General features: G+C 40.3%; 1 protein-coding gene across 1 annotated transcript in view; it reads right to left on the bottom strand.

Moving 5' to 3' along the window:
* ptch2 (patched 2) overlaps positions 1-22862 on the bottom strand; it is a 111629-nt gene that overhangs the window by 3879 nt on the left and 84888 nt on the right. Inside the window, exons 16-23 of the mRNA XM_072273632.1 lie at positions 21900-22042; positions 21064-21244; positions 19289-19569; positions 14320-14457; positions 13304-13446; positions 5685-5784; positions 2564-2839; positions 1210-1764 (exon numbers count right to left, since the gene is read on the bottom strand). Coding sequence (XP_072129733.1) covers positions 1210-1764; positions 2564-2839; positions 5685-5784; positions 13304-13446; positions 14320-14457; positions 19289-19569; positions 21064-21244; positions 21900-22042 — 1817 coding nt within the window. The remainder of the gene's footprint in view (positions 1-1209; positions 1765-2563; positions 2840-5684; positions 5785-13303; positions 13447-14319; positions 14458-19288; positions 19570-21063; positions 21245-21899; positions 22043-22862) is intronic.

Below are 22862 nucleotides of genomic sequence, written 5' to 3'. Positions count from 1 at the left end.
TGCAGAAAAAAAATAAATTGAATGCTAAGTATATCAGTGATACAAAGTCGAGCAGCAAAGTTATAACGGATACCATTGCTAATACAGTCCTCATTCTACTTAAGTTGTGTCTCTATTATAGTAAAAATAACAAGTACCAGTGAACTCATAGAATGCCATTAAAAACAAAATTCAAAATTTTTGCTCTCGTTTCTCTTGAATTTGGGCAGAATTCTATTTTGGAATCAGGACTTGACATCTAGTTATTCTATACTGTTGAGATCGATGCATAATCATTTTAAATGACTGAACACTTCTGTGCCACCATGGAAAAAGCTGCAATTCAAGACTTTCCTGAGCACCTCCCCCAAGTAGTACTATGAGGACAGCAGAGTTATCTACTGATGGGCAAAGGTAAAAAAAATACTCACTGGCAAAATCTACATTAGTGAATAAAATTGGTTAGCACTCATATCAATAAATGTGTGCTCCTTATGGCATAAACTACCTAAATGGTTCAAGGAATTTTTTAAGTTTGGAATTGAACCATCCTGTGAACAGTCTGAACTGAAAGCAGGTGGGTGCTTCTCAGCAAGGCCATTACAAACTGAATTGGAAAGAAGAGAATCTTCTGTAGTTGTTGTTCCTGAATGCAACAGTCTTGAAATAGAGGAAGATTGCATTGAGTTTGAGGATAGAACAGAACTGCCTTTTATTCACAGGAGTTCAGAAGAATAAGAGGGAACCTCTTTGGCACACACACAAGATTCTATGAGGGACTGACAAGGAAGATGATATTGGTTTTCACAATATTGACCAATATTTAATCCCTTTCTGTAATAGTGGCACAGAAGGAAAATTCTGAGTAGTGCCCAGTATACTTTGGACTTGCAGAAAATCTGGAATGTTGGCATCGCCAACGCTAAGAAATGTGGTCATATATTGTTTTACATGGGATGATTCTAGTCCCTGTCTCTGAGGCCAATGGAAATGTAGCGTTTGAGTACATGGAGATGGAACAAAAAAAAAATGAGTGGGTGGGAAGCCTGGGAATTTAAAACAAAGCTGGCGCAGAATTTCAAAAATAAACTAACATTGCAGCTTTGAACCTGGGACACTAAAACCTATTTCTCTTTTAGTCATAATTGATATTGATCAATTTTGTTTCAAAATAGGAAATTTTGAGTTCACTTTGTTTACCTTTAAGTTAAAAAACATTTTAAAAATTACCTAATGCCTTCTTGGGGCTTGTATGCTCTTCACTTCACATTCAGCATCCTGAAGTTCAAAATTCTCCTGTTTGGAGTCTATTGTTTCCTCATGATTCACATATGAGGAAGGTATGTGCAATTCCTCTAAACAGTCTGGCTCGCTGTCCTCAAACCCTTCATGTGTGTATCCTTGAAATGTCTGTGATACACTCGGGTGCAGAGAGAGTGTCACTGATGCTGTGGCAGTCACTGTAGTGAAAGGGTTATTGGATCCAGGCATAGCAGTGGAGTATGCTGGAAGTGTAGTCCTAGGCTGGTGAGTCCTACTGTTGCGAGACCTATATTGACTCCTACAAGAACTGGCAGGTTGGATAGGTTGAGCATCACTTCTGCTGTGCAGTCCATTGTTAGAGAAATGTTGCCTCCCTTCTCCTGCGATTTTATTTAAGTCTTGAGGTTCTTGCCAGGCTAGCTGAGAACTAACAGAACCAACAGTAGATCGATGTGGTACTTTTGAGTTTAAATTGTTCTTCTTGTATGTCGAATCCTTAACGTCTTTGTATGGCTTCACAACCTGTCGAAGAACATTTTAAAAACATTACTTACGCATATTTTTTCTAAGCAAAGTTTTTTTAAAAAATATATTTATTAGACAGATTTGTGAACTAAAAATGATGTAAAAGGTTTATTAGTCTTTAAGAAATTTGGGTTTGCTTAAGTTTAGTCAACAGTTGTAGTGAAGGAAACTAATTTCCAAAACAGCCTTTCAGTGCAGTGTCTATAGGCTGAATTATCATTTTCTAATAATATGAAGGTTAAAGGAACATAATTATTAGTTCAATGGAATTTTTTCTGTTAATTACCAATGAGGAAATTCTAGCCAAAGTCACTCTATCTTTCCTCAGCCTTCAGAAAAAAAAATGCAAGTTAAAGTGTAACTTGCCATTCACTCATTTAGCAATAGAAGATGATGGCTAGATTGGGGAAATTCTCTGTGGACACCAGCAATGCTTTGACCTGCTTTTTCCTCTGGAAGGCAAATATTCCTTCTCTGTTCTCACTTCCCTCCCATAAGACAGGTGTGTCTGATTTTCCATGAGCAATTTAGTGGAGTAGAGTCTTTCGACAGAATGGAATAATTAATAAATGCAGTACATTTAAATATTTGAATGCAATTGAAGCATACAGTTTTCATATTGGCAATGTTTCAGTTTCTTTCATTCCCAGGTGGAAAGTGTTGAAATGGACTTCTAATAATGTATGTGTTCAGCTCATTATAAAGCCCAGTCCACTTTTGTAGCCCATCACTTTTGACTCCTACCAAAAAGCTGAGGAAAACAGAAGATTATTTGAATCACAGAGAAATTACTTACTGTAACTCGCGGGAAGTTAGGGTTATTTCCAGACTCCACCAGTATCTGTGAGCGAGTTGGTGGGATGATGTATGCACTCTGGTCGAAGTGCGGCAGGTCCTCCTCGCTGATCCCAGACACCGTGGTTTCTGAGTAATACTCGGAGTCGGAAGACTCAGGAAACGTGCTCTGCTGCCATGGAAATGAATGGACATAGAAGCCATGATGGTTCATGGGTGGAGGAATAGGCTCAGGGGAAGGGGTTGGCAATTGACTGCCTCTATCTGCCGGAGTGACCTAAAGGCAAAAACAAAATCAAAGACTCATTGAATAAAAGTGAGTTAACCTCATAAATTAGGCATTCTTATCAACCTTAAGGCAGGTCATGGTTTGGGCACCGCCAAGGCCTGGTTTTACCCACACCTATTCCTCCAGTACATTTCCCAGATATATTTTTGCTAACTTTTTCTCTCTGTTATAGTCTTCTTCAGATTCTGGGCAAAGTCTCTGCTCATCTTTGTAATAAAAAAAAAATGCCCTGAGAATTTCTAAGACATGGCTACACCCCGAATGCAGTGAAAAGATCTAGTAGGCAGCCTAACTTCCAAGTGTCCACTTGTGGAAATTCTCCAGGCACGACGTTACCTAATGACTGAATTTAGAAAAAAGCAGTATTGAGATTTGCAACCTTACCCTAGCAGTCCATCAAAATCCAAGTGTTCAGTCTCTCTTGGGATATTGGTTTTGTTGTAGACTCCCTGACCACACTAGCCAGGCCACTACCCAGTGACAAAGTCAACCTGACATGGTACATTCATAACAGTTTCTGCGGCATTCTGTTACATTCAGAACAACCTGTATTCTGAAATGATTAGAGCAGTAACTACACCATTGGCTTCATATGGCCTGCGTACACAACAATGGCTAACTAGGAATAACTAACTTAATTGTGAGCGGTTCAGATAAGGTCACAAATGTAGGAGAGTTTGCAGAACCTCAAGACGTGATTTCAGTCTAGTTACTCAGCTGCTCTGCTCGTTCTGCAGACTCACAACAAACATGGATTTGTAACTCATAAAAATGGTCTGCTTCCAATTATATTAATTAGCTTTTCTGGTTGAAGCCCTTGTTACATGAAATTCAGTTTTCAATCCAAAGAATCCAAATCTTGTTAATCAAACATAAACATGCTTCTAAAATTAGTTTGAATTTGTTACCTGGGAAATTCTCAGATGAATTCTGAATAGAACTTACACTTCGAGAGGAAGTACCGGGAATTAAAGGTGGCATTCAGGAGCTAGTCAGGAACACTGTGTTGTGGGAAGTCTACTTCATCTCTGCTTCTTGTTACATTGTGGCCAGTAGCAGGTTTATCAGACTGCAGAAGCTGCTGCAGTGAGGCTTTGTGTGTTTGAGAAAAAGGTTTGGTGAGGGAATGAGGTAAATCAGGTTTGTTACAGTAAATGAGGAACTGAAATATTTCTGCGGCTTCTCAATTATTGAAGTAACAACATAAATTAGGACAAGGTATTTTAAATATTAGAGTATCATTGTAAGTATGAATGTGGTGATAAGAGACTAATTCCAGATGGTATAACATACCAGACATCTGCATCAGGTGTAATGCAGAGGAAGAGTGACTGTGGATGCAAATAAAAAAACATAAACCATTCCGTCTGATGTAAACCTGGTAACTGCTCTAAAGGGAGACGTGGGTCACAGTAAAAGTGAGTTTGCATCAAAAGGAGCTCATTTTGTATATGAGTTCTCTGTTAGAGAAGGGCTATGTCATCAGAGGGTGCTGTGTGTCAGAAAGCAGTTTAGGACCTGTGCCCTATATCAAAAACTATGTTATATCAGGTGGTGTCATTGTGAGGGAGGCATGCATTCTCTAGCTGAGAGATAGCTTTTCAGGCACAAACTAATTCTGGGAGTGTGTGCCTCAATCATTAGGAAGTCAAGCTTCCTGCATTTAACTCTCCATGCACCCAGCCAAATGAAACCTGCTATTACTGATTAGGATAAAGCTTGAGCTGATGCAGAGCAGATGGGAGACATCCAGGCCCCTAAGGAAAATGAGCCTTGCATGTTTAATTTGTAGCATTGGTCAGGTCCAACCACCGATCTTCCACATTTGCTCCGTTCTACAACCACTGCAGCTTCGGACAAGAAAATGTGGAATGGAAATGGGCAAAAGAACAAACTAAATGGGGGCGTGGACTATAAGCAAAGTTAAATACTGACACTAAAAGCTACTTAGTACCAATAATGCAGTTGGAATAGAAGTCTGAATATGTACACTGCGGTGGAATGCAGATAGCCTGACCTCACCCACTGCAGGGTGGGCTACACCTTACAGAAAGGAAGGATGGGTAAATACATATGGACCCTGGGAGGCTTGTAGCTTCTGAATCCTGGAGTGAGATAGTTTGACGGCCTCTCTCCACCACCACAGTGCGTGAAACTTAACTAAACTGCCTTCTCTGTTCTGCTGGGGTTCCTCTTCACAAACAAAAGCCAACCTACTCATTAGGCTCAAGTTAAGCCTGTAGTTGAAACCCAATGTTATCATCAACCTGGAAGCACTTGATGTTTACCTGAGAAGGCTTACCAGAAATGCTGGTTTAAAAAGAACCTGAAATGAAGGAATCTACACAAGATACCAATGGTAAGTTCTTCTTGATCTGTCCAACAGATGTTGTTACTGGAGGCTAGACCAGCAACTATTGCTCTGAACCTATTGCTAGTTAAATAACCATGTTAAATGAACCTAGAATCTCATATAGGTCAGATTGGGAAGGGGCAGCAGATTTTCTTTATTGACAGAATTAAGTGAATAAGATGGTTTTCATAATCTTCGGGTAGTTTTATCACGCTGCCTGGTCCCATCGTTTTTTATTCCGGACTTTGAAACTCATGTCCCCTGATCAACAATCAGGGCCTCTGAATATTGTTCTAGCACCTTAAGCATGATCCCACTGTATCTTCAGTTTAGTCCGATTGATTCTAACCACTGCAATCAAAACCAAATCTATGACGTCCTCCTTGGAATACGGAACTTAATGTATGCATTTACATGGAGAATGATTCGTTCTATTCCTGGATCAGAGTCGGATCAATTACTCATGGCAACTGAGCTTACCTCGGCTGGGGGTCCAATAACTGACAGCAAAACAGGAAGGAGAACCAGTCCATTAAGGATACCCAATATTGTTAAGATGGTCAAAACAGCAAAGAAATACCTGCAAACAAAGAAGAATGTACAGTGTGAGAAGATCATCCTTGTGGTTTCATTGTATTATTGCAGTTCCATTTTTCCCCAAAGACAAGAGCAAACCATGGGTGAATAAAAATGAAGGGCTATGTGGGAGAGGAGGGTTGGATTGATCTTAGAGTATGTTAGAAGATCACTGTGGTCCAAAGGGCTTATACTATGTTCTATACCATCAAATCAAAACCAGTCGATTAATCATTCATAACGGCAAGTATTGTATATCAAACAGCAAGGTCAAGAATGGAAAGGATGTAGGTGGGAAACTTCAGAGAGTGTAATGGTAGTTTGACCAAGATCATATAATAGTTTTGAGAAGGAAGTAAATCAGAGGACATCAAACCACCGAGAAGCAGCAGGGGAAATTACAAGGGATTTTACAAAGTGGGGTTAAACATATTACTTGCTGGTTGCCTAATGAGATGAGCTTGGAGGATTTGACAGAAATTAAAGAGACGGAATTTCAAAATAAGGGAAGTGGAGGTGCTGGGGGTATTTCTGGGTTGGTGGAGCTTACGGAATAGGAACTGTTGGTGTGAATCCACTTGCTGGCTGTAGTGTGGGTGGCAGTAGTGACATGGGGAGAGGAGAAACGTAACTCTGCTGTGTCTACGGTGATTAAACAGACGGCTAGTTAAAATATAAATGTTGCTCCAGGAAGCTGTTGGCACTGCTAACAACTCCCTTGATCATACTCCAAGCCCACATCTCCACATTGTGCAATGAGATGGCATATTCCAAGATCAGCAGCAAGCTACATCTCCTGCACTGGAAGTAAATTGGGAAAGGTTGTGAATAATTATGGCCAATTTCCCATTTCAGGCCTGCTGGTCTGGAGGCATTAATTACAGAGCAAAGGGCCTCCACAAAAACTCCTCACTGTACTTAGAAGGATTAAGACATTTGGCTCAATTTCAAGTGAAATTCCTGAGCAGGAGGCTTAGTCCTATTCCCAATGGCAGACTCATCCATCATTACAGTCGTGGTACTTCCTGCACTGTGAGTATATGCATGTGTGTGAGAAAGCAAGAGGGAGGGAGACTCAGTACTACGCTTCAGAAAATTCCAGTCTCTTCCTTTTACTAATATCCCAGAAAAGGGAATCCAATTGTCACGATTACTCCTTCCCAGTGATGCTCAATTAAAACTACTGTAAACAATGCAGGAAGGAACTAGAACCTTGCTCTGGGAATTCAGATAAATCCTCTGTAAGTGCAGTGGGATGGTGTGCTGTGTTCAACATATCACAGCTAAATATGTATTCAGAAGCCACACGAGAAAACTTGGAGCAAACTTTGAGGCAATCAATGGCAGATTGTCTATTTAAACCACGCCTTAATAGGGCAAGATTAAAAACATCCTTTATTTCCAAATTACTGCAGTAAAAAAGAAAAGTAAACCATTCAATTTCTTCTTCCTTTTAAGCAGCAATAACATCCAAAATAATCTGCTTTTTAGCAATGAGGTTGAGGAATAAACATTGGCCAGGATACTGGAGAGCTGCTGCTTTTCTTCAGAAATGTACCATAGGATCTTTAACATCCACCTGTGAGGCAGGCCAGGGCCATGGTTCAAATTTCATCTGATAGATGAGACCAATGGATACCGTCTGGTGGAATTTTATTTCCCTTTTGTTGTTGGTTTAATATATCTAGTGTCTTGGCAATCATTTAAACTGTGCAGCAATATTTTTTTCCCTCTAAAGCACAGGGACTGCTGCAGAAAAGAGAGAACTCGGACACAGCTGTGGAACAGCAGTAACCTTTCTGCGAGTCCTTACTGACTTTCCAGCTTTAAAGCCTTTGAGCCCCATGTGTGCCGAGGAAGGCCAAGTGTTTATTTAACAACATAGTAAGATAAGCAACAATATACATTACTTGGAATTCACAGGAATGGCACGCAACTCCAATGAAGGCCCAGGATCTGTCTCCCCGCCTCATTGAAAACAATTTTTTTTTGGTTTACGAGTTTCCACTGTGGCTTGGTTATGTCTACGTATGTTCTGGAGAGGAAGGTGGGGGTTGGTTTGTATGTTAAAGGGGCCATGGCATCTATTTTGTGGGGAAGAGTCCAGTTGTAACCGCACTTTGAAGCGATTTGGAAGGAAATATGCTGACGGGGTTTTGACAAGCTTGTAAAATTAATTTCACGAGTAACATTTTGTTACAGTCCTCTGAACCCAATCCACAGCCCATTCTTTGTGCCAATCTTCTTCTTACCCTGTTAAAAAATAGTTGTGGTCCTGGCTTGTAAAACTGCTGATGAATCATTTAGCAAGGGATTCTTGCAATGATATTGCTGAAAAGTCAAACTTCAGCCACGCTTTTTTTGATCCAAACATAACTAACCCTCAATTTGCTGCTCCATCACTGCCAGAAAATTCACTGGGCTGAATATTCTGCATTACAGTCTTGTTTCTTTATCATTGGCTTTCTAATAACACTCTCTAAGCAGACTGAGGAAAATGCCTTGCCCTGGCCCGTTTGACCCCTCCACAATTAGCTAATATCACTGTGGGAGGATTGAGGGTGGGGGTGCAGGGTCTGCACCTATGATAATGAGGTTCAGTCTGTCAAATTAGCCCCAACACCAAGGCTGCCTTTTGCCGCAAATCATCAGGCAAAGATGCTTCTACTTCCTGGTGACTGCGATTACCAAAATTCAATTTGGTATTTTACAGTGATGAATGAACATGTTGGTTAATCTCCTCCACCAAAAAAAAACTTAATTGCTCTCCCCCCCCCACCCCCATGCCCTCCTAGTACAACAATCAGACGAGCAAGCATTTTCTGTTTATTTTACTGAAGCCAACAGTCTGAAAATCAATTGGTTGGCATGTTTTTGCCAGACCTCCAGGTAGGTAGCATGTCAGAATCCCGTTGTTTATGCCTTATGTAATCTTTTCCATTCTGGCGAAAGCTTGTTGAAAAATGCAGAGTTTGTTCAGCTGTTTATGGTGCATGCACCAAAGAAGAAATATTTACAACAATTTCCTTACACTAACCCACGCTATCTGACTGGCTCTCTAAATAAGACCTCCCTGCCTGAAAGTCTACCTTGTGGTTCATTTAGCTCAATGTTTAAAATAAAAAGTCAGCTAGGGCTTTCAAAATAGTATCTCTGTTTCCCATCAGTTTTAAATGATGCAGAGTAGAAATTCCTCCCGTGCACCCACCCTTCTGCCATTTCTCCGTTTTTTCAATTCTTTTCCTTTATACAAGGGTACAAGCATAGAAGCAAGAGCCCATTTCAAGTCTGCTTCACCATTCAATATGATTATAGAAGATCTGACAATAGGCTCCACCTTCCTGCTTGATCCCTAAAACACTGGACTCCCCTGTAGACAAAATCATGGCCATCTTAAAGGGTCTGTTCTGATCACCTAAATGGATAGAAAATCTATCCCTTATCCTCTGTGCCTGCTGTAGACTGGAATCGCACCCAGCCTCACAAGTTGATAGGGTAGTTAAGAAGGCTTATGGTGTGTTGGCCCTTATTAGCCAGGGGATTGACGTCAGGAGCTGCAAGATTATCTTGCAGCTCTGTAAAACTCTGGTTAGACTACACTTGGAGTATTGTGTTCAGTTCTGGTCCACTCGTTATAGGAAGGATGTGGAGATTTTGGAGAAGGTGCAGAGGAGGTTTACCAGGACACTGCCCAGATTAGCGAGTGTGTCTTTGAGGAATGGTTGAGTGAGCTAGGGTTTTTCTCCTTCGAGTGAAGGAATATGAGAGGCACAGATGGAGTGGACAGCTATTGCCCTTTTCCCCAGGGAGGCAATGTCAATACCAGACGCCATCTTTGCAAGGTGAGTGGAGGAAAGTTAATGGGAGATGTCACAGGTAGGGATGTTTTATACACGGAGGGTGGTGGGTGCACTGCCGGGATGATGGTCGATACAGAGTGACAGTTGAGAGACTCGTAGTCACGTGAATGGAGGGTTATGGGTTGTGTAGGAGAAAAGGATTAGATTAATTGTGAAGTAGGGTGAGATAGGTCAGCACGATATCGTAGGCTGAATGGCCGTCTTGTGCTTACGCTTCTATGTGATGTGTTATCAACCTTTGCCCAGCATCATGCAATTTAGAAATCATATTGTAGGAGTATGAAACACCTCAGCTTCAAACTTCTTCTCCCCTCCTCATAGATAGCCAACACAGCCCGAGGATTTTAATTGCTTATTAGTATGTATTACATAACTGACCAGCTATTTTACTTGAATGGAACCAATTTGAATTCACAGAATGCAGGGTCTACATAAATGATAACTGATGTGTTATTGAATTTTTTGCTGATTCTAAAAGTACAATAGTAACCACAATTCAAAAGTACTCCATTGTCTGTGGAACATTTTGGGATCTCCTTTCTTTCATGACATATGGATCCCCACAGTGGTGGCCATGTGCCAGTGGTAGCATGTTTTTATTTATTCGTAAATCAGAAGGTTGTGGAAGTGTGCCCACACTATGGGACTGTACTGAGAAAGTGCTGAGCTGTTGAAGGTGGTAGCATTCAGAGGAGACAGTGCTTTTTTTCTACAGTGCTTTTTTTCTTAAATGGCCGGACAGAAAAAAGAAGCTCGAGGCCATGCTTTGAAAAAGAACTGCTGCATTGGTGGTGGTGGGGAAGAGGTTGTTCTCCCTGTTTTTCTGGCCTCAAACAACATCCCATCAAATAAAAAGCAAAAACCTGCAGATGCTGCCAGTCTGAAACAAAAAAGAAACAGAAAGTGCTGAAAACACTCAGCAGCTAGACAGTATCCATGAACGGAGAAACAGTCAGCATTTCATGTCTGAGATCCTCCGTCAGAACACTAAAGCAGATTATATCACTTCTGTGTGTAGTGGCTTGCTATGCACAAATTAAGCTGAAATGTTTCAGGCGCAGCCACTGTCTGCAGAACAAATGAAAATCACAGTCTTCAATGGCTGACATTATGAAAGTTGTGCATAAAGGGAAAAATTCTTTTGCTACATGTGCTGTGAATCATAGAAAAGGCAGCTTAAAATGGATGGAGAAGATGACAATTACATTTTCTTTTTATTTGGCATTGGTACTGCTTTATATCTTAAAATCTTAATTGGCATGTCTATTTGGCAAGGCATCTGGAATAGTTTCAACCACTGAAGTGGATATCTGTGACAGTTTCCAGTTTGGACTTGGCTTTAAGGTGCAAAAAATTTTAGCTGCATTCAGATCTCTGCCTTCTCTGTGAACTGCTTCAAAAAGGTAGCTGGATTCTGTCTGAATGACATGGCTTAAGAAAACATTGTCCTGGTAGCGAATAGTAGACGGTAGGAATTGCACTTCAGAAACTCTGGGTGCCCATCATTTCCAGTGGGTTCTGCCAGAGTTCCAGGAATGCCTCAAGGAATTTTGACTCCTGCAAGTCAAACCACTGGGTGGTCTGGAAATCCATCAAGCAAATATCTACAAAGCAGCATTCTTAGGTTGCCAACTTTTCCTTCCTTTCTAGCTGGTATACCGTTCAAGGAAGAATGGAAACACGTGCAGAAATAAAACAAAAAAATAGCTTACCATTCACAATTATACTTTTAATGTTACAGTATGTTTTAATCTCCGCTCAGGGCAATGGTTTGAGATTCCAAACACTTGTCACAACCCATTCTGGAAGGCAATGTATTCGAGTCTAATATTTGCCTGGGAACACTTTTTGACTGGATATCTACTCAGTGTCATAGGTTACATCAAAGAAGTGGGATTGACAGCTGAGTATCACCCTTGCAGAGAGCATTGAAAGGCACTTATATCTCTATCACATATGCACATCCAATCCACATCAGACACTGGACCTCAGTGGTCTACTGAAAGTATTCTGTACAGTCTTTTGCATCATTAAAGTAACGCAGTTTTATTTAAGTTGACACTCAAAGAATATTTACTCTTGAAATTTTAAGTGAAGTGCTGCAGTAGTTTGAAATTCTAACATTAGTTTAATTTGTGGCAAATACAGAATCAGTTTCACACACAGGGAGACCATTCAGTCCATCGAGTTACTGTTTGATAGCAATCCATTTAGTTCCAGGCCTTCAGTTCTTCCAACAGTTCTTCAGACTTGTTTACTTTCAAATATTTATCAAAATGCTGTATCCAAATGCTTAACCAATTGAAAAGTTGTATTATTACCCTTAGTGTTAGGTTGTAACAGTATAAGGATAAAGGTTAGTTCAGTGAACAGATCCCTTTAAATTAAGGAACACTTCTTTCTTTGTTCAGAAACTATCTCCAAAGGCACAAATCTCCTCCAGATTTGATTGGCTCCAGGTGACCTACATCACTTTCCAAAAGAGAAAAGCAATGACTGTGTAGATTTGGTAGTAAATTACTGAGAACCAATCTCAACTGGGAAATACTCGTGGCTTTGATGATGGGAGCTAAACATAGAACAGGAGACAGCTGTTTACTTAAAGGAATGACACAATCTCTGGAAAATTTGTCCTTAAATTGTTACAGCACCTCAAACTGACAGAGTATCATAATTTAATAATTATTTTGAAGATTTGAAATTATGATGGGGGCAAGATTTAGTAGAGGCATACTAAAATATGATTGGTTTAGATAGGGTAACTGGGTGAAACCATTGTCAAGCACAGGGGTGACAGACAAGACATGACAGGCTCCTTTCAATCCTTTCCAACGTTGGTCACCTTACTTCACTGTAGGAAATGATTCTCATTTCTCCCTTTATAAATTTATCAGAAGACATGATTTGAAGTTTGGAATAATGTTGGGGAAATTCAGAGAAGAGAAAAATAAAGGACAATCACTCATTTTAATACTAGATTTTTACCTTCTGCTGATTAATTTACTAATCTCCCAGATCAAGACCATAAGACCATAAGACATAGGAGCAGAAGTAGGCCATTTGACCCATTGAGTCTACTCCGCCATTCATTCATGGCAGATCCTTTTATCCCCTCCTCAACCCCATTCCCCGATAAGACCATAAGAGTTAGGAGCAGAATTAGGCCATTTGTCCCAAACAAAATTAGGCCATGAGGCCCTCAAGAGCCCCCATTTTCAGTAATACCATTAAAGGGGGCAAAGGATATGACTGATGAAGGCTTATCACTCTGGAAAGTCGTGTTTTGTTTTAGATGAGGTGAGAGAAATTGAATGTATATAAAATGTTTTTCTTTCTTCCCCCATCATAAGAGTAATTATCTAACGTCCTGAATATTGCCACTCAAGAAACATTCTTGCTCTCAGAGAATATCAATGTACATTAGGTGTAACAGCATAAGAAGCAGGATCTTATGTGTAAGGAAGGGTATACAGAATTAGCTAAGTTAGACGGCCGCTGATTCCCTTAACTCACTCTTTTGTTTGGGGCATTGCAGTTAACAACATAAGGTGCAAGGAACAACAGCTTGGAAAGACTGAAAAATAATCTTTAATTTTTCATTCTTTTTCATGCTGAATAATTACAAAGTAAATTCTTGCAGTAAAGTTTGTCCCCAAAACCTACCTAATGATGAAGTCAAATTCAGAACCAGCCAACATCAGGACCCCCAGTAGTGTAGAGATTGCTCCATCGATCACTGGTGCAAACATATGTTCCAGAGCTGCAGCAGAGCGCATATTCTTGTTCCCAATGGCAGTCAGGAAACCCTGATGGGTATAAACATTGCATATTTATATCACTGACCAAAATGTAAAGGTATTAAATATCAACTTAAACTCACCATTAACGTAATTGAACAATTAACAGGATTTACTATCAAGATGTTAAGTTGTCTCTCAGAAAGAAATCACTTATTTTCACTCATTTTATTTCCAATGGCCATCAATATTTTGTTTCAGTCAGGGCTAAAGTATTCAATTTTAAATATGCACAGCCAGTACCAGTTCACGTTGACTTGGACAGAAATGTCCCAAGGCACTTCAGAGAACCATTTCCAATAAAAGTCATTTAAAATCAACTCTGAACCAAGGACAAATTTATCAGAAGACCTGATTTGAAGTTTGATCAATGATATTGGTTTGAAGCATGGCCCCCATGGAGGAGGAGGAGATTTTTAAAAAAGGCTAAGAAGTTTAGGGAGGGGTCTATGATCCAGACAGTCAGCAGGAGAAGCTTTGGTTATCAATGATAAGCTTGGGTAGAAAGGAAGAGAGAGACTTGGATTCATCTACAAAATCTGACTATTGAAAAAGTTCTGAGTCTAGCATTGATATGAACTGGTTAGTAGAAGAATCAGAGGAGAGTGGAGGATAATGTCTTTCACCTGAATGGTGATAGGATCTGATCCACTCCCTGAAAGAGTATTGAGGCAGAAACATCATCGAGTGCCCCAGATGTTCCATTGAAGAACCGAAACCTGGGAAGTGGGTTAAGGATTGGGAGCTCTTTTTCTAATAGAACAAACACAATGGGCTGAATGGTTCCTTCAGTATTGCTTTTTTTAAAAAATGATTTTCTACGACGACTGGCTGCAGATGTTCTGTTGGCAGGCAAGCACAGGACTGCAGTGATCGACTTACCAGAGCTACATGAACAGTGAATTCCACTCCAATTCCAACGGAAGCAATCAGGATCACTACAGGGATTGCACTCAGTTTGATTCCCATTAGTCCCATGATTCCAAACAGCTCGACCGTCATCATAGCCAAAATAAACACCTACAGATAAGTAAGAGAAGTGAAGGTGTCAGACTTGAATGGGCTTACCTCACTAGAAATGCCTTTGCATTAGTATAACCACCAGGCCGAAGTACCTTTATTAGCTAGTTACCACATACAGAAAGGGTTGATGAGTGATTTATTGAGGAGACAATACATGTAGTCATAACTTCCACCAAAAAAAAGGTTCAAAGTACAATTACAAAAGGGAAGAAATACTAATAGGTTGTACTAGCACAGGCACAAGAAAACAAATGGAAACATATTGTACTGCAATATTGAATCTGGAGGCAAAAGTACTGAAAATCCGGCCGTTCAAAAAAATGTCACCTCAGATCAGGAAAATATCTCATCCTTGGCCAGCAGGTATTGAATTTGCTGAAGTTTGGAGTTTGCACCATTGATAACCCCTGCCTGACCGCTGCTATTACAATGCAATCCTTTGAAGCCATAAAGAAAATCGACTGCAAAAAGAAGCCACAAGTGTGGACTTTCCCCAAGGTGAGCTGCATATAACTCAAGCAGTAACAAAGTCAGAATCCACTCCCAACCTTAATTGTTCTTCTTTGAGGTAGTAGTTACATGGCTAGAAGCCAGACCGGGTAAGATGGCAAACCTTATTGAAAAAGATAGGCTTTTATGACAATAGTTTAATTGTTTGTACTTTCTACATAATTATGTGTGCGACAGAATAAATAGATGCCAGCTCATTGCTCCCCATGCTTTTCAATTGGCTGACACACAGATGATGTCACAGGTGGACGGTAGCAGCTTCCCTGTATTACCTTTTCAACCAATGGCATCACCCAGTGGGTCAGACCACAGAGAAAGGTGGCTAGGTAGGTGGGAGGGATAGAAAAAATAATTATGGGATTAACATCTAAAGTACATAAAGGCTCTTTGAATGTTTGAAACGACAAATAGACCCACTTGTTGGCAAGATCGGAAATGTTTCTTGTAAACTTAAGGATTACTTTAAAGGTTAACTTCAAAAAGTGGGAGGAGAAAGGTAGAAAGGTGTTCCTCTTTGGTAAGAAGATGCTGGAGCAAGGGTTTTGTTTATAGTTTGCGCTTTTATCTTCCGCTGTGAGCTATTTAAATGTAAATTCCTGCAGCCCCTCCAGCCCAGACCTGGAGAAGATGAGGACAGCAGCAAGCAAGTATTCACTCTGAACCTTGCTGCCAGCATCATCTGTTAGGCATCAGGTTACAGGGGCCTCCTGTGATTCGGTGTTTACAAGGGAAGTCTACCATCTTTAAACCAAGGACAAATGAAGCTTTTCATTCCCTCCACCCCCCCCCCCCACAGAAACATTCCTCCTAACTCTTTGCTCAGTTACTTTCAGCATTACACATTTGGCTGCCTGAACTTTAGTGAACAGTCAAAACTGTGTGCCTGCAAGATAACTGGTACTCTCTTTTCTTGGCTTTCCTATGCCTAGGGAACGATAAGATTCTTGCTTTGATGTCAGCATGAGGCAGGTTCTGTCACGCATACCCTGTTGTTTGACTAGGGCAGAAGGAATCACTGATAACTCTAAATTCCTTCCGAACTGAATAGGGTTATTATACAGGGATGAGTTTTCACCATGTTACTGTTATAAAGCATATTGCCACTATAGAAACTCAAAATTAATGGGTTATTTAATGTATTTTCGAAGGTACGTATTAGCTGGTGCAAAATGTACTGTCAGAAAATAGGAGGGAAAATATCACAAGCAAGATATACAGGTCTCTCTTTCCCAAAGGTATATATCAACTTCAGCTGTGGCAAATTATAGGCTGTTCTCTGTTCCTCGAGGGAAGGATGAAGAGTGAAGGGCAGCACATCCTTCAGCCCTGACGCTAGAACATGCCGACTGCCAGTGACCAACTGAACAAATAAAAGCTTTAGAATTCCACATATGTTGAAGCCTATCAGCACATGAAGTTGAGGAAGTCTTGGGGGTGGGGAGTGGTGAGTGGTGGAGGGGAGAGGAAAGCGGCAGACTCCTGGGTGGTGGCCACTGTGCTAGGACTGAAATGGAGGGTTGGGCTGCTGAAATGGCAAATTAATCACAAGTTAATACAACAATACAAACATTTTTTGAACATTCAAAATCCCTCAATTTGGTAACATTCCTTGTAAGACAACTCCAGCTACTTATTCTCATCCATTTACTGAATACAGCAATAACCATGGGTACTTTCAATAATAGTTTCTGTTGCAATGTCTTTACCTATTTTTGCATTTGTTACTTTACAAAAAGAACTGCATATAATTTGTTTCATTGGTGGTAAAGATTTAGATATTCTGGAAAATATGTGGAAGGTACTATACATTGTTTTAGTGTGTACACAGAACAAGAAGAGGTTGACTGATGTGACTTGGGAACTGCAATGTGTTCCATTTACTGGACTGTTTATATTCCCAAAGTAATTTCAAAGATGAGCCAATGTGCAGTAATATTAAGGATTTGTGAAATGCCATTACAGAAGGCCAAAGCACTTCAAATAACTTAAAGTAAAACCAAATACATTTTGGTGAGTAGAGGATTTACAAACATGGTAAGAGGGTGGATAGATGAAGCCAATGTATCAAAACAGGACAAGGCTATTTAATTTCACAGCTGTTTCCTCCTTCTAGATCTTCTAATGCCCTTTCTAATTCTTTGTGAGTCTCTGTTTCATAACATTTTGATATTGTAGACCAGAGTTACAAAGGAACCAACTGGATAACCAAAGGATTTTGGAGGGAAATAGCGATTACTTTTTAATGGCACTATACTTAACCCAAGATCAAGTAAATCTCTTGACTGTGCTTGATTACACTTGAGAAATACCTTTTGTGTATTTTTTCTTTTGTATAGATTATATGCTACAAGGATAGTCAATGTTACTTATTAAGGAAAAAAATTAATTTATATAGTAGTACCTTTCACAACCTCAGGGAACTTATCAAACACTTTAAGTGCAGTACCTTTAATAAAGTGGGCCTGTAGCTGTCAGTTTGGAACATTGTCCACAAACTGCACCAGCCAGATTATCTGTTGCCTTTAAAGACTTTTTAAGGGATTAATATTTAGATAGGGCAATGGTTAAAAACTCCATTTTCCTCTTTGAAATTTCCACTCAAGGGTCCAGATGGGGCATCAGTTAAAGTCTCGTCCTCAGTCCTGCATTGAAGGAGGCTAGATTTTGAGTTCAGGTCTCTGGCAGGGCTCTTCAGCTTCCTTCTGATTCAGTGCTACCACACAATTGACACATTTGGCTTTGCAAAGTGTTATGCGTTCTACATTTCTTAGAGTAAACTATGCCTGTCGCTTCCTTTTCCAAGTGAATCTTTTTTTTGGCAATTCCCTCCTAAAGCTCGGCTTACTTTTCATGGTACTATTGACTGAGCCTTGGAATAAAGCCTTGTGGTGACCCCCTCCCGCCAAAAGGCCTCCCACCTCTGCTGCCATAGTCTGTCAGCCGTTGATGGATTGATTTATCACATGAAGGTCAAGCCAAGGACTGCTTTTTTCCCCTGAATTCAACAGAAAGGGATGTGAAAGTCCCCTGAGCCCTAACTATTTTATCACTGTTTTCTTAAAAAATTACTTCCCACTGTACTCTATAAACCTCAAACAATATCCCCTACAATTTAATTTATTGGCAACTGTCAGCGATTCTTTGGAGACTAGAAAGGTTATGAAAATTAAAGTATCATGCTGTATTTCTTTAGAATTCATGTTGTCTACTTCTATTCCTTTTTAGAGCATCAGTTGATTTTTTTTAATAAAGCAAAAGAACAAGATACAGTACATGAATAAATTACATAACTTTTCATCTGGCAACTTGAGATATTCAAATATTAGATGTTGGGTAGATAAAATGATGGATCATTGTGATTATTTTGTGTGTGTGTGTGTGTGTGTGTGTGTGTGTGTGTGTGTGTGTGTGTGTGTGTAGATAAAGTGCTGAGTCATTCTTTTTTTATTTTGTATGTGTGAGAGACAGAGACAGAGAGGCAGATAGAGAAAGAAGGGAGACAGAAAGTGAAATAGAGAGAGGCAGACAAAAAGAGAGAGAGAGAGGGACAGAGTGAGAAAGAGATGGAGATGTATGTATATGTAGTGTGTGTGTTGAAGCCAATTTAACTTCTCTTTAGAAAGACTTCTAGTATCCTGAAATCATTACTTAAATATGTTGGAGGGAGGATACAAGTCCTAACTGAATAATCTACAAACCACCGGATCGATATTGCAAATACAATATATTTAAAGTAAAATATTTGCAAAATAGCACTCAACATTACAAAACCTGTTTAAATAGAGTTCGGTATCTTGGTTTTAGCCTTAAACTCAAGGAATCCCCACTGTGTAATTCACCAATAGATTGGATGTGGTGAGTTTTACACAGTCTCCCATAGACCATAACTCAGTCATGCTACTTCCACTTTTAAGTTATGCGGTACCAAAGAAATGGACCCAGTTTTATTCTATATTGAAAACAGTTTGTTTTGCTCACTATTTTGTCCCTTTTACATTGCGTCCCTTTTACATTGCTTCCCTTTCAGGTATTTTTTATTAACTTGGACATTTCAAGGCAATCCCAGTGGAAGATAATAGTGAGTACTGGGAAGCAGTTGCTTGCGTAGTCTCCCTTCTGGGGAAGAGAACAAAAAAAATAACGTACACAAGAAAAAGGAAGTGCATGTCCTCGGCCACAACAAACCATTGCTTTTTCATTGTTGCAGGTGCTTGAGAATGTTAGAATTGGAATATGAAAGCAAACTTGAAAAACACTTTTTTTTAGGAATTTGCAGCCCTTGTATCCATCACATTTGTTACTTATGAGAGGCACTTACAATAATGCCAGCAGTCCAGGGATTGAGCAGCAGAAGGGCACAGACCAGGAATGTGCAGGCCAACACAATGCTGATGGTGAGCAGAAACCAGTGTCGCAGGCCAATGTACTGTTCCCAGAACAGGAAAGGGTAGCCATTGGGATAGCTGAGCACGCCCTTCTTGGAGAATTCCTCACAGATTGCCCTGATGCTCTCGATAGCTTCGATGAAATCCGAGGTCTGCTGCAGGCCAGTCAGGTAGAAAGGAAACTGGGCAAACTCGATCATCTCAGCAGCGGGAACTGGGTAAAAAGGCGAGGAGAGAAACTGTTAAGTAGGAGGAAAATTGATGTAGGCAGAACTCCGTAATGTAGACCAATGGACGAGGATTCCCCCTCTTCATTATAGATTACTTGTATAACCCATATTAATATTTTATTGCTTTAAAGGTGGTAACAACATCATCAAGATTCCACGTAGCACCATTTCATAGAGTCACGGAAACGTAATGAACCTGCACTAACTGGAACAGGTGGAGTGAGAGTGCTGTAAAATGGATTTGCTGTCAAAGCTTAGATGTAGCGTGTCACATGGAAACAACTGAGCACTGTGGACATGACATGACCACTTGGTATGGTCACCGGATGCTCAGGTGACCTCCACAATGGGTCAGAGGGTGTGATTGCTTACAACAGGTGCCGGATGAAAATTAGATAAAGAGGTTTTGAAGTACTGCAGTGATGGAGAAGTCTGGCCAGAGGGGAAAACAGAGGTGACAGAATGTGTACTGAAACATTCTGTGTAGTCAGCAGAACCCTGATGAAACTGCTAGGCTCCAGCTGTGCTCAGGATCCCTTGGGCCTCTTTGTGCCACCCTGCTCCATTGTCTGATGAAGTCAGCTTCAGCTTTAAACTTGGGACACAAGAATAATCTGAGGGAGTTTATTCTCCCTCAGCACCAGTTCATTAGCCTAATCACTGCCTGGAGAGTTTTAATGCAAAGGAAGCAGGCTTTTTCCTCTCAGGTTGGGTGAGGTTAGGACTAGGGGTCATGGGTTTAGGGTGACTGGTAAAATATTTAAGGGGTATCTGAGGAGGAACTTCTTTATTCACAGGATGGTGAAAGTGTGGAACTAGCTGCCAGCAGAAGTGGTTAATGCAGGTTCAATTGTAACATTTAAGAGAAGCTTGAATAGGTGCATGGATGAGAGAGGTTTTGGGGGCTGTTGTCCGGGTGCAGGTAGTTGGGACCAAGCAGAAGACCAGGTCAGCATGGACTTAAAGGACCTGTTTCTGTAGTGTAATACTCTACGACTCTAAGTACAAGAAAATACAAGTTCGTAATCGCATCAGGACAACACTATACCAATGTATTGCTGCCATTTCTCTAGTGGTTTGGCTTCAAAGCAACGACTGCCTGCGCCCGTGTTGAGGCATATGGAGCCTCTTCCTTCCATGGTGATATTATAGACAATGTCAGACTTACTTTAAAATGAATTCCAGCATGCTTAGCAAGAAAGGTGATGATACCGTGTGTGTGCAAAGGCTGTCATTGTTCAATGGACCAAAGACTAACTCTTATCAAAACTAGCCACTGCAACTGGGGAAACTGGAATTACTAATAGGAATAGACACCGAACTGAGCTTGCTTTCAACTCTATTGATGAATTGTCTTTTTTTTTCATATTCATGTTGGGAGAAGTGTATCACTACATCTCAGAGTTAAATTCTAAACTTTTGAAGCAAATTTCTTTATTCACTTACACACACATTCTGATGCCCTTCTCAGCACTTACTTCTCAAATTCTCTCCAGTTGTGTCGTATCTGTCGTGAATCCACTCAGGGGGGTGAGGGTTGAAGTTAGCCTGAGATGCAGCATAGCCCAGAGGGTCATTGCTAACCCACACCGTGAGATAGATGTAAAAGACGTCAGGATTTATGATCCCATCCTCATCCACCAATCGCCTTGACGATAGCTATAATAAAAATGAGGACACTGTCATTGCACCTTGCATGGGCCATGACAAATTATTATATCAGCACAAATGAGCACTAATCAATCTAAGAATTTATGAAATGATTGAGCATGAAAATATCGAAGTCTTCATCTCCTGCACAATTTGACATCCCTTACTTCTTATTTCCCTTCTGTCTAAACACTTAAGTGGTGTAGCAGTAATTTCTATCTTATGCTGTGGTAGAATCGGATCTGGGGAGATAACAGCAGCAGAGCATGATGGGTCCTCACCAGCCATGACAACACTGAATATCATAAGCCCCAACAGGAGCCACACAATCTCCTCAGATAGGAATAAGACTGAAAAACAAAACAAAGCTGATCTGGGAGATGAGAGTCTGAAAAGAAATCTCTCCAACTTCCAAGAGTGTTTCCAGCAAGTTCTGGGAGCTTACCCTGAGCCAAGATTTTTGTTACTTCAGGTATCTGGAATATTACACCCTCCACTTTGTTCTGGGTGTATTCCCTTAGTAACTTCAATCCCATCTATGCCATTTCCTACTTCAGGTATCCCTGTAATATAACTGGGTGACCTGGTGACAAATTTCAGCAGCTGGAGAAAGTAATACTTCTGCCATTTAAGTTCAGCTCATGCGGACAGACCAAAAACAAACCTGGTTATAGTTGAAGGGTTCCTTCTTGTTTCCTGTCTGTATGAGTAATTTATAGGCAAGGATACCATCTTCTGAACCGTTACGATAACTCTCCCTCGTGATTTTCCCTGTCCGCCAGTCTTCGTCGAATGCAGCCTGTAGCCCTGAGTGAGCAAGACATTTGCTATGAGAGGGGTCCGCAATGCAGTTCTACAACTTCTTAGAAATCTTTTAATCTTTTGAAGAACTGAACATTGTGCAAGAGAAATATGGTCCATCAAACATCTCCAGATGAGTATTCTTTACCTTATTATTGTCAAAACAATATCGATAAACCCTTCCAACTATAATGAAGCTTTTGAAATGAAATTGCCACCAGATCAAGTGTAGGTTTATAAAAGTTAACAGGTACAGGAGATTTTCCTCACATTGCTACCAGTACATCAGATAGCAGCAATAAATTATTGCAGGGTAGATTTCAATGATTCCTCATCACCAGTTGCACAGTAATCTGGCCTAATCAATCACTCACCCATTATATAATAGGCTTAATTGTAATATCACAATTTCAGGCAAGCAAAAGCTAGTCAAATTCTGTAAAGGGAGATGTGGTCCACTCCACTGGATTATGGCTCTAAAGGCAAAAGTCTATCTATAACTTTCACTTTCAATTCATCTGCACCCTTGATTTGTCTTCCTGTCCTGCACTAACTTTAATGGAAGTAACTACAAGCATAAGCTCTCACTGAGAAATCTTCCAAGGCATTGCTTAATATGATCCATGTGATTTTCTGGCACGAGTGTTAGAATGAAGATTTATAGAAGATTATTTTTATTTGTCGCATGTACATCGAAACATCAAAACATACCGTGAACCGCATCATTTGCATCAAATCAAAATCAGCAAGGATTGTGCTTGGGGTAGCCCACAGTGTAGGCAACTTGTCCAAAGTCAACATGGCATGCCCACAACTCACTAACCCT

This window comes from Mobula birostris, chromosome 12 (genome assembly GCF_030028105.1).
Source record: "Mobula birostris isolate sMobBir1 chromosome 12, sMobBir1.hap1, whole genome shotgun sequence".
NCBI classification, from domain to species: domain Eukaryota; kingdom Metazoa; phylum Chordata; class Chondrichthyes; order Myliobatiformes; family Myliobatidae; genus Mobula; species Mobula birostris.
Note: the sequence above shows the minus strand (reverse complement) of the source record. Positions and strands in the feature narration are given on the sequence as shown.